This window comes from Tenrec ecaudatus, chromosome 5 (assembly GCF_050624435.1).
Source record: "Tenrec ecaudatus isolate mTenEca1 chromosome 5, mTenEca1.hap1, whole genome shotgun sequence".
NCBI lineage: Eukaryota > Metazoa > Chordata > Mammalia > Afrosoricida > Tenrecidae > Tenrec > Tenrec ecaudatus.
The window spans coordinates 51941860-51954427 of record NC_134534.1 but is presented as its reverse complement, the minus strand read 5'-3'; the positions used below and the strand labels follow the sequence as shown (position 1 = coordinate 51954427).

General features: G+C 44.3%; 1 protein-coding gene across 1 annotated transcript in view; it reads right to left on the bottom strand.

The window, feature by feature from the left end:
• Positions 1-6413: 6413 nt before the first annotated feature.
• The window catches only part of CNGB3 (cyclic nucleotide gated channel subunit beta 3), a 131652-nt gene continuing 125497 nt past the window's right edge, over positions 6414-12568 (bottom strand). The window contains exons 14-16 of the mRNA XM_075550830.1: positions 8856-9002; positions 8492-8666; positions 6414-6674 (exon numbers count right to left, since the gene is read on the bottom strand). Of these exons, the coding sequence (XP_075406945.1) occupies positions 6414-6674; positions 8492-8666; positions 8856-9002 (583 nt within the window). The remainder of the gene's footprint in view (positions 6675-8491; positions 8667-8855; positions 9003-12568) is intronic.

Here is a 12568-nt window from a genome sequence, read left to right as displayed (position 1 = left end):
CATCAATTGTATAAAACACACACATTCATTGCCCTCAACATTCTCAAAATTTGATTTCCGCTTGGGTTCTTGGAATCAGCTCCTCATTTTCCTTTTCCCCCTCCTCCTCCCTCCTCACTCCCCCTCCCTCAAGAACCCTTAATAATTTATAAATGATTATTTTTATCTTAACTACCCGGCATCTCCCTTCACCCACTTTTCTGTTGCCCATCCCCCAGGGAGGAGGTTATATACAGATCCTTGTGATCGGTTCCCCCTTTCTACCCCCTACCCCGTCCCTCCCAGTATCACCACTCTCACCGCTGGTCCTGAGGGGTTCATCTGTCCTGGATTCCCTGTGTTTCCAGTTCTCATCTGTACCGCTGTGGATCCTCTGGTCTTGCCAGGTTTGCAAGGTAGAATTGGGATCATGATAGTTGAGGGGAGGAAGCGTTTAAGAAATAAAGGAAGGTTGTGAGTTTCATTGTTGCTACACTGCACCCTGAGTGACTCATCTCCTCCCCACTACCCCTCTGCAAGGGATGTCCAGTTGTCTATAGATGGGCGTTGGGTCTCCATCATGCGCTCTCCTCATTCATGATATGATTTCTCACCCCCCCACTCCCCCGCCTTTGGTGCTTGAAACCTGGTCCCCTTGGCCCTTCATGATCACACATGTTGGTGTGCTGCTTCCATGTGAGCTTTGTTGATTCTGGGCTAGATGGGCGCTTGTTCACTTTCAAGCCTTTTAAGACCCCAGACGCTATATCTCTCAATAGCCGGGCACCATCAGCCTTCTTTACCACACTTACTTATGCACACATTTGTCTTTAGCGTTTCTGTGGGGAAGGTGATCACACAGGATGATTTTTGTTCTTTGGTGTCTGCTACCTGATCCCTTCAATACCTCGTGTTCACACAGGCTTGTGTACTTCTTCTCTGTGGGCTTTGTTGCTTCTGAGCTAGATGGCTGCTTGTCTGCCTTTAAGCCTTTAACATCCCAGATGCTATATCTTTTGATAGCTGGGCACCATCAGCTTTCTTCACCACGTTTGCTATGCACACGTCTGTCTTCAGCGATCATGTCGGGAAGGTGGGTATCATGGAATGACCATTTATCTGATCAAGGTGCCCTTGTATTGAAGGAATGTGCGAGGAGGCCCAATGTCCACCTGCTACCATACTACTGAATCTATAAATATATGCACATAAGTCTATTTCCCCTATAATCATAAATATATTTACATATTCTCATGTCTGTATGTAGGCTTCTATGTATGCCCTTTGCCTCCTACTCCTTTCCTCTATTTCCTTATGCTTTCCTCCTGTCTCACTACCATGTTCGGTATTCATTCTTGTTTCAGTAATTCCTCTCAGTTACCTTGCCCTTGGTCACTCCCTACCAGTCCTCCTATCCCCTCCCTCCACTGGTTTTGAACCCTTCATTGTTCCCTTGTCCCTGGGTTGGCCAGCACTTCCTCCCTTCCCCTGTCTTTCTCACTTGCTTAATTCTGTTTGTCCTCGAGATCACTGATATGGTTCTCCGCATCCTCAAGCCTAATCATAAATTCTGTGACCTTGTGTGTGGCTTCTGCTACCTCCTCTGTTAGCTCCTGCAGTTCCCTTTGGTAGGTGGGCTTCATCCCCTCTATTGTGGACTTCATCTCCTCTATCATTGCATCCTTATTCTGGGTTGCTTCCCTCAGCACCTGTATTACTGTGAGCAGACTTCTGAAGATTTCCTTCTGTGGCAGATCTGTATGTTTCTTCTATGAGAGACGTTAGATCTGCTACTGTTTTGTCTCTCTGTTTTTTTTGGTTGGGAGTGATGTGGTCTGTTGATTTTTCCTCGATCTTTTCATATGCCTCATGTTTCTGGGAGGCCAGGGTAACCTTATCTGTGTTACTGTTAAGAATTCATTCAGGCAGCTGCCTATGACCTACTGTAAGGATGGGTCAGACTGCTGTGTAGGCAGTTTCCCCGAAGGCTTAGTGACCTGCAGTGGTGAGCTGTTTCAGCGACTGGAGTGGGGGCTGGAGCCTCAGTGAGTGCCCCCAGGCTGCTTTGACCTCGTCTGTCAGGGTACCCTTAGCAACCCTTTTAAAATTTAGTAATAAAAAAGGAAAATTAAAATAAAGAACTTTTTTTTAAATTTTGGGAGGAAAAAGAAAAAATGGAGAGAGAAAGAAGAAGTATAAAAGAGGAGAGAAAAGAAGTGATAATAGTGAAAGTGTAAGGAGAAAAAAGATAGAAGGAAAATGTATAGAAAAGGGGCAGAAGAGAAGTAATAGCAATAATGAAAAGGAGGAAGAAAGAAGAGAGAAAATAAAACTCAGAAATCAAAAGAAAAAAAGAGAGAAACCAGCACGAGATAATTTAAATGTATATATTTAATTTTTCTCTCCTTTTCCCTCTAAGCTCTAGTGATGCCTAATAGAAGGCGGAGGTGGGTGAGGCCTCACTGCCACGGGACGTGGTGCTGATCTGGGCCCCAGAGTCCGGCTCTGTGAGGGGAAAATGCCCTTCAGTTCAGCAAGCCCTCCCAGGTCCCTGCAGGCCTGTAGAGATGAGCCTGTGGGGAGAGGCTACACAGGCGGGAGCAGCCCTATGGGGGTGAGCCTCCTGCACCGACCGGAAAAGGCTGGGGTCGTAAGGGGTGTTGAGGGAGGCATAGGCGCAGTGCCCGCTTCCTGTGTCAACTGGGCAGGGCTGGGGCAGGCTTAGAAGCTGGCGCTGGGGACCCCAGAGGGCCCAGCAGTGGTGAGAGCCGGCCAGAGTGCACAGATGCTCCGCGGGGACCGCAAAGCCACGTCCCAGGCTCCCTAGCAGGTCGGGCACTCATCCCTTGAGCCGCTGGCCCTGTGTGCAGCGAAGGCTCCTCAGCGCCCGTGGTCTGAGCCGGTTCAGACAGCAGCGGCCCTGGCGGTGAACAGCGGGCAATGGCTCCTGCCTTCACCCCTGGGAGGAACGTGCCCGGCAGGCTCAGAGCTCGGAGCTGCTGGCCAATGGAATCCCCCGCAGTGCACCCGGGAGGGCAAAGCTGCTCCGGTGGGGGTGCAGCGCCCTGTCGCTCGCGCTCCCAATACACAGCAGCGCCCACTGTTAACGCCCGGCGCCGTCAGCGCTGGATGGAGCGCCCCGCAGCAGGCAGGTTTAGTGCTCAGGGTCGCAGGCCAGCCTGAAGTGGCTCCGGGGGAAACAGTGTCAGGGATAGAAGCGGCGGGGAGTGTGCAGCGCAGGTTCCCGGGCGGGAGTGGAGTGGGAGCTAAGCTGACAGGGGCAGGTGGCCGGCAAGCGGGGTGCTGGTGGAGAGGTCCCAGGCAGCAGTGGGGTGGATGGTCCCCAGTGGGGGTCGCCCGGGCAGCTCCTGGTAGATTGCAGGTTAGTTACCCGGCCTTGGATGAATGGAGGGAAGGATGCGGGCTCAAGGGCAGATTGCTGCCACGTGGGGAAAGGGGAACCGCGGGAAAGAGAAGCTACTCTCCTAGTGGGGTCCCGAGAGTGGGCAGCTGCGGTAGGGGGTCCCGCCACCGCTGTGCATGTCTTGGCAGAGCAACCAAGTGACTCTGGGCTCAGGGTCCCGGTCTGAGGGTGGAGTGACGCTATAGCTAGTCGTGGCTGTGGTGGCAGCAACCTAATGACCCAAGATGTTTCACGAATCAGGTCCTGGATCATAGAGGCCGCGGTTCAGGAGAGATGTGTGGGTTGGGGTTGGGGTGCTGTCCCTGGGGGATATTTCGCTCACCAGATTCCTTCCACTCGGCTACCTGGACACCAACCCCTCCTTGTTTGAAAGAGCTCTTAGAGTATGCGGGTCCCCTGTTCTGCCATCTTCCCAGAAGTCCCACTACTGTGGAAACTGATAGGGTATTACTTCAAGCAACTTGGAATACAATTTCCACATGACCCAGCAATCCCATTGCTGGATAGACACCCTAAAGAAGTAAAGTCATAGCACGAACAGACATATGCACTCCATGCTCACCACAACACTGCTCACAACAGCAAGAAGATGGAGACAACCTAAATGCCCATCAGTGTAGAATGGATAAAGAAACTACGGTGCATATTCAGAAATGGAATACTATGCAACGCTAAAAACCAGCATGAAACCATGAAGCTCCTCCTGGCATGGTTGAACTTGGAAGACATGATGCCGAGTGAAGTTAACCAATCACACAAAAGACATATATTGCATTAGCTCACTATTATCAAGAAAAAAAACCCCAACAAGAAACAGACTTTCAGCCAAAGGGAACAGGCTACCAAGACAGGGAGGGGGAGGGAAGAGAGATGAAACCATAGACTGGAGTGTGGATAGTTATTAACTTGGGCGAAGGAGAAGATAGTAACCCACAGCTGAGAAAAGGCAAATCAGAGAATTGCGGAGTGGAGGGTGGGGTGGTAAGCTAATGGTATTTTTTATAAATAGGTTTAATTATTGAATTGATGATCTGGTATGTAAATCCTACCTAATCACAATAAAAAGTTGAAAAAAATCCCCCAAACCTCCAAATAGTAAAACAATGGTTTATCCAAGAGACTGGGAGGGTAGACCAGTGATTAGAGCAGATACAGGTGCAAAGGAAATGTTTATATGGATGGAATGAAAATGATGCGTTAACCTGGTTGCATTGGATGTAGAAAAGAAAGGCTAAGTAGAATGAGTTAATAAAGAAAAGAGATTCAGTGATTCTATATATGTAACGAAAGAGTTGCTGATTATGTTTAGATTTTGAACCAAAGAGTTGGAATATATAAGATTCTGTAGGAGAGTTTGGGAAGTGATGAAAGTTCTGGGGAGATCTTAAATGGCATGTAGAGTGTATGGAGCAAGCTTTTAACTTCTGGATGTCTCCTCCCCGCCCCCTGCCCCCCTTTTCTTGTTATCATCTTCTTTCCCATCCTATTTGACATTTCCTTTCAGACCCTATTCGATCACTCTTATGCACACAAATCTCTTTTCCTCAAGTAAGTACTACTGAACAATTTCTTTGTTTTCTCTATATTCTTGAACAACACCAAGTAAACTTTTGCAAAACTTGCTGTTTTCTGAGACTCAAGCAGTATTTTCCAATATGGTGACTCTAGCAAATGATATATGCTATTACGGTGATTGAATTGTACATGGTTTGCTAAATTCATCTATGTTGTGGGCTTTTTCACTAATATAACTTGTTAAAATCCTCTCAGCAAAGTGCTGTTACAATGACCCTCTTCTGGGATTTGGAAATAGCCTTATTATACAGAACTTGACGTTATACACTAATGGCATTTATTAGAATGGAATTCTATATGTATTATTACTTCCAACATTAGCCTTGCTTTTTATGCCTTCTCACAGCTTGAGACTTTGGTAATTATGCTAATTCCAGCTGAGTCACGAGGACTGCTTTCTAAAGTGCACCTCATTAACTTGAAGACTTTGTAAACAACTATCCATGTAGGTCCCACAGACTGTGGGGACATGTCAATCTGACATGTGTATTCTGTGTAGTCCTCACCTCTTCACCCTCTGCTGAAGCTCAAAACAGAGAGCTCAGATCGTTACCTTGTGAAGCAAGAGCTTGAAGAAGAATTTGAGAAATGTTACTTTAGCTTGTGCGATGCTAGGAAAGATCTGATCCCTCTTGAGTTCCGTTGAGTTACATAGATCGTGCCTTTATTATGGTGGGAGGGAAAAATAATGGAAGTTCTTTTCTTGGGAGTAAAGGATGTGGTTTTTTGGTCACACCCCCCCCCCCCCATCTCTCCAACAGTTCGCTGCAATAGAATTTTGCCAGCTGGTTCCTTCTGCTGATCAGCCCTGTTCTTCAGTGGAATCTTCTGGAGGTCAGGTTTCTCATCCAGAAGGATTCATGATTGCTGCTTCCCTTCAGACCTAGCTGCTTGGTTGATTAGATATGACAATGACGCATTGTCCTCACAGGAATAGCAATCGCCCAACTTTTGACACATTTTATTAAAATCTCAATCTCCAGCTGGGTAAGAGATAATATTCACATGCACAGAACATTTAAGTGTGATTGAAAATACCATACAAAAATTCACACATACACACACAATGTAAGAGAACACTATTTTAAGAGGTTAATGATTCACATCAGTGATAAGACCACGCTAATCCAAAGGAAGGGAGGAAGAATCATTTGGAAAGAACCGGAGAGGAAAAAAACAAACCCTATGACAATTAGAAGAAATAGCAACTGCACCGAGCTAATGACAATAGAGAATAGGGATGTTTTTTAATAATCTTCTTATTACCGCTGCATAAAATCACACTCTCAGATAAGTCTTAGAAACTTAGCTAGGGATTTGCCTGTGGGTTCTCAGGGGTGTTAGCAAGGTCTTTCCCCCTCATTAATTTAAGGTACAATCCTGGGTACAATCTCACTGGGAACTAGCTAGATTACATTTCAAGATAATCAAACATTTATTGTTTAGCCTTTTCTTTGACTTCAATCGTCAGAACCTCTTCCCCACCCTCAGTAGAAGGAGTCATGCTGATGATGAGTGATTGACGGGTAGTTCCTCTGGGTAATAAAATTGTTTTTCCAGTTGACTGGGGCACTTCCTCCCTTTTAATATGACTCGTTTCACAGTTGAGTCTGTCCAGTGATTTCTCTGCTGCCTCTCTTTCTTTATCTTCATCTTCTTTTCCATTACCCTCTCCGTCAGAGTTCTCACTTTTTTTCTGGAAAGAGCAATTACAAATAATTGGCAAGGATTTTATATTCCTTTGATTAGCATACAATTGCTACAAATCGCAGCCAAGAGAAAACCCTCTGAATTAAATTAATATGGGACACACGTTGCCCTGTGCATCTCGCTGTCATTTGATTAAGTTTTCCGCAATGCTGAAGAATGGGACGTTTGATTTCGAGGGCTCGTTTGGATGATTACTTTTGTCTTGCAAAGGAATTCTATCCCTACTTGTCCTCCATATTCTGAAATATTAGATTCACGGGTCAAGAGTCTTTGTTTTCATTCTTTAAATGTATTTTTGACAGATAGTATGGTGTCCCTCTTGCACAAACTCATGGAAGAACCTTAGGATAAAACTCAGTGACTCTAACGGACAGGGTAAAAGTGCTCCTGTGAGTTTCCTAGACTCTAACTCTTTACAGGAGGTGAAATCCTCTTCTTTCTCCCTTGGAGGGGCTGGTAGTTTTGAACTGCTGTCCTTTCAGTTAGCATCACAAGCTGGAACCCCACAACCACAGTTCTATGTTATACTAAACACAAAGGAAGTTCGTCATAGAAAACATATGATCCACATTCTTTACTGATGCCTAGGATTAGATTGAGACATGCTTGAATGTAGCATGGGTATGCACATATAAAGTTGAGAAGCTTACTCAAGAATACATTCATTAATATTCACCTCCATACAACTTTTATATAAATTACTATTTCAGGTATAATTTGAAGAGGACAGCTGCTTTATAGAGCAGCCCTCATTTCCACCAGTGTGCGTGTGGCGAAGAAGAGGGAAATCTGGAACCCACCCATGTTCGAAAGGCTCACATCTACCCAGTTCCGATGGTTTGGAAGCAAATATAATGACGAAACTCAGGAAACAAAGTGAATCTTGGCTCTATTTCTCAAAACCTGCTTTCACAGCCTAATTGTGTGAATTAAAAAATATGCCAAAAAAGCAAAGCAAAGCAGTGGCATTCACGTTTCCTCACACGACTAGGTATTTGGAGGTAGCTCAGTGTGGGTCTGCAAGTCTGAACACTTGAATGGGATTTTTTGCTCTGTCATCTATTATGATACCAGCCAGATTCCTTGATGAGGATTTCAGTTTCTTTATAATGTGGAAGGCTTTAATGAAATCTACAAGAACCCTTTCAATGAAAAAATTTGTGGTATAGAGTTGATAGAGTACATGTGAAAGTGTCATTTGCTAGCTTCTTGGTAAAATGGGTTATATATCTATGATGGGGCATCAAACCGTTTATGGACAGACAATTCCATTTTCCATGAACTTTTTGAAGTCCTCTCACATATGTAGCTCTTGTTTCACACACACACACACACACACACACACACACACACACACACACACGCACGCACACACACACACCCCTTCTACAATAAACCTATGAGAATGAAATATGATATTTGGGATATAGGTTTAAAAATGACAAGTGCTAGATATAAAATAGTAGCTACTAGTAGTCACTTAATCCAAATACCACCATCATCTGAAATGGAATTGAAGTTAGAACTGGCGTGGACACTTACTCCCATTGTCTTTCCACTAGAACCTTGCCTTAAGTCTGTCTTGTTACCTGAGCAAAGACCTGGGTTGTTGGCACAGTGGGTGCTGCCTGGAGCTGTGAACGGAAAGGCTGGCATTTGAAACCCCCTCGTTGCTCCTCAAGGGAGAGTGCAGGCAGTTTGCTTCCTGAAAGATGTAGAATCCCGGAAACATGTGTGGCAGCGTGCCTCTGCCCGAGAGGGTTGCTGTTGAGGTGAAGTTCATGGGATGGCAAGGGGCATTACCTGAGCCGCTTGCTCTTTCTTCAACTTGAGCAGTCTCGCAAGGCCTGCTTTCCCCGAGGCTCCAATCAGAGCCTTAAACATCTTGGGTGTGTCTTCTTTAGGCGAGACGAGAAAGGCAAGTCCTTTTCTTGGAGGTGTTGCCACTGTGGTCTGAGCCTGATGCTTCAGCAGCACTCTGTGAATGGGAAAGAAGAGCTCGCTTTGCGTTCTGGAAAAATGTGACCAAGAAAGCCACCTTTTTGTGTGTTAAGTGTATCACATGGAGAAAGTTGAATGCTACGATCACAATGCAGTTCTTTCAGCTGTACATTTTTCAAGCTCAAGCCAATGCCACCCCTAAAGGAATTTTAAAGATAAAAGGCACCTTGCTTTCTTCATGAGGAGCTTTTCAGAATCGGGATAGTGCTGTAGAATATCTTGGAGGGTCTTTTTGTCCAGTGTTAAAAGGTTGGCAAAGCCATGCGCCACCACATTGGCAGTCCGGCGGTTTCCTCCACCCGCTGCCAGCAGGCTGCAAGACAAGAAGCGGGTTCTTGCCATCAGTGTCGCTTCTCCTCCACTGAAACCCTTGAAATACAGTACGCTGTTATTGTCAGACATTCACACTGGGAAGGAGAGGTGCTAGGTGTTAGAACGGAGAGAGTTGATATATGGTGATAAAAGAAGTGGGTATAGTTTTTTGCATGCTTTTTTACTTCTGCATTGCTTTGGGCTGGGCAGTCTCCATTTGTTTGTTCCTCAAGAGCCACTGCTCGCCATGCTCTAGGCTCCTTTGTCCCCTCTCCTCCCCAGGGGGCTGACCCCTGTGGACTTGCCCGTTGGTTTCCACACGAGTTTACAAACATATCAGTAGGAAATTAGAAAGCAGGAGGAGAGTGGGATCAGGGCATATATTTTCTACCTACTTTACCTGCTAGGTTTTAGGCTATCAGTGGGTACAGTTCTGACCAAAAGTTGCACCTAAGCATGTGCACGTCTCCTAGAATTGTCACTCGAGCCAGGGCACATTCTTGGTGTGGTAACAGTATGCATTCTGGGTCTGGAAATGAGGTTCGTTGTTATCTCATGTTGCGTATTCTTAGAGTTCATTCCCTCTCCACTTCCAAACCCTTAGATGAATGTCCTCTCAGTTCTCTTGGATTAGTGCCTTCTCTGTTTCCTACCTGGGTTCTGATGGAAACTACCCTCAACATCACATTATATCCAACTTAAAAAAAAAAAGGCAAGGCATGGTAAAAGGCAAAGAGAAAAAAACCCAACAGTAATAATAGACAACATGTTTTTAGAACCAGTGTCAAACATGACAAGGAAGTTTTTAAAACTACGATGAACACAAGGAGCCCTAGTGGGGCCGTGGGTTGGGTGTTGGACAATTAACCGTAAGGCCAGCAGTCCAAGCCCCCCAAAGCTCAGAAGGAGAAAGATGAGGCCGTCTGTTCTCATAAAATGTAGTTTTAGAAATCTCTATCCTATACATTAGCCACGAATTGGAATAAATTTAATGGCAGTGGTTTGATGATTGACATGGTAAGGATCTAGTGAAATGATTAGACATCATGTAAGAATAGATGGGTAAGGTATGCAGAGAGAGAATTCCAATAAAAAAATCTAAGTTAAATTCTAGGAATAAACCAGCAACACTGTTACAGGAATCGGTAATGGTTTTGATGGGCTCATCTACAGACGGGGCATGGTCAAAGAAAAAAGTCAGTGGACTTGAAGATAAGTCATTAGAAACGCCCAAGTTGAAACACAAAGACAAAAAAGGTACAACAACATCAGTGGCTGTGGAACAATTTCAAAAGATGTGACCTCCATACACAAATTACAAAAAGAGAAAGAAAAATAAGGAAAAGAAATGTTGAAAGTATTAGTGGCCAAAACTCTATCAAAATTAATCAAAATTCTAGACACTAAGCCATAGGTCCAGGAAGATGAGAGAATACAAAACCGGATAAATGGCCACAACAAACAAAGCCAAAGCTTCACTAAATCCTACTTCAAATCACATTTAATATGCAGAAAACCAAAGACAAAGAGAAAATCTTGAAAAAGCGGGATGATAGGGGAACACTTTACATGATTTATATATAATGATAGGGGAAGAGATCTAGGTACATATATTTATATGTTTAGTATTAAGGTAGCAGATGGACATTGGGTCTCTACTCAAGTACTCTCTCAACACAAGAATACTTTCTTTGAATAACCAGCATTCTGTGATGCTCACCTTCCCGACACTATTGCTGAAGACAAAATGGCTGCATAAGCAAATGTGGTGAGGAAAACTGATGGTCCTTGGCTATCAAGGAATATAGCATCTGATGTCTTAAAGGCTAGAAGATAAACAAGTGGCAATCTAGCTGAGAGGCAACAAGGCCCAAATGGAAGAAGCAAACCAGCCTGTGTGATCATGAGGTGGTGATGGGATCAGGTATCAGGCATCAAACACCCAGGAAAAAAATCACATCGATGTGAATGAGGGGGAGTGTGGAGTGGAGACCCAAAACCCATCTGTGGACAATTGAACATCCCCTCACATGAGGATCACAAGGAAGAGATGAGCCAGTCAGGGTGCAGTATAGCACCGATGAAGTATCCAGCTTTCCTTTAGTTCTTTAATGCTTCCTCCCCTCCATTATCGTGACCCCAATTGCACCTTTCCAATCTGGCTAGACCAGAGCATGTACACGGGTACAGATAAGAGCTTGCTACACAGGGAACCCAGAACAGATAAACCCCTCAGGACCAATAATGAGAGCAATGATACCAGGAGGGGAGGAAAAAGGTGGAGGGAGAAAGCGGGAACTGATCACAATGATCAACATATAACCCCACCCCCCCAGGAGGACGAACAATAGAAAAGTGGGTGAAGAGAGACAGCAAATGATGTAAGATATAAAAATAATAATAATTTATAATTTATTGAGGGTTCATGAGAGAGGGAGGATGGGGAGGGAGGGAAAAAATGAGGAGCTAATACCAAGAGCTCAGTAGAAAGAATATGTTTTGAAAATGATGATGGCAACATATGTACTAATGTGCTTGACACAATGGATGCATGTATGGATTTTGATAAGAGCTGTATGAGCCCCAAATAAAATAATTTTAAAAACCTCCAAAAACCTAAAAACAAAAAGCCTTCCAAGTGAGACAACAGATAAGTCCACATGGAATAAACACAACAGCCTGTGTGATTCAAAGATTGTAAATAATAAAATCTAAATCCAGAAGCGGGAACACTATTAGAGCTTAAATTTTGAACATCTGGTTTGCTGAAGGCTAGGGCTGACAGTGAAAGCCCCAAACTCATTTGCAGGGTTAAGCCGTGGATGAATCCTCTCTGACTCTGAGCCAAGCATGAGGATGGCCTTGTTATCAGGTAGAGTACCTTGTAGGGTGGCTTACTGCAGTTGCCGTTAGGTTAAAACGTGACAACTGGTCACTTGATTTCCCTTTTGTTCCAATGCATATTTGTTGCAGTGTTTAATATTTTCTGCTTTCTTTTTGATTGTGGTTTTTCTGGGTTTTTTTTCATTGTTGTTATTGTATTGTGATTTTGTATGCTTTTTCTGTATATGAAATTCAGGACAGGTAAATCTATAGAGACAGTAACTAGATTACTGTATATATGCGAGTATAAGCTGACCCGAATATCACCCGAGGCACCTTATTTACCACAAAAATGGCATAAAATATGTGCTGAAAAACTTGGCTTATACAGGAGTATATAGGGTAATAGTTTCCTAGGGACATGGTAGAGGAGGTTGGGCAGAAACGGGAATAAGTACAAAGAAAAATGTTCTAAAATTAATTGTAGTGATGATCACACAATTCTTTGTAATAGGATTGAACTATTGCATGACATGAGAATTATATGTCAATGAAACTGTTTTAAAAATAGGGGAACCCCAGTTAGAGCAGCCAGTCCACAGAGAGGACCACATGGCCAGCCCCACTATAAGACATGACACCCTTCACTGACCCATAGCTCTACAGAGGACAACACCGGAGACACAGTGTGGGAATTGCACCCGATCTGATCCCGCCACACCGAGGCAAAACATTAAGGGGGTG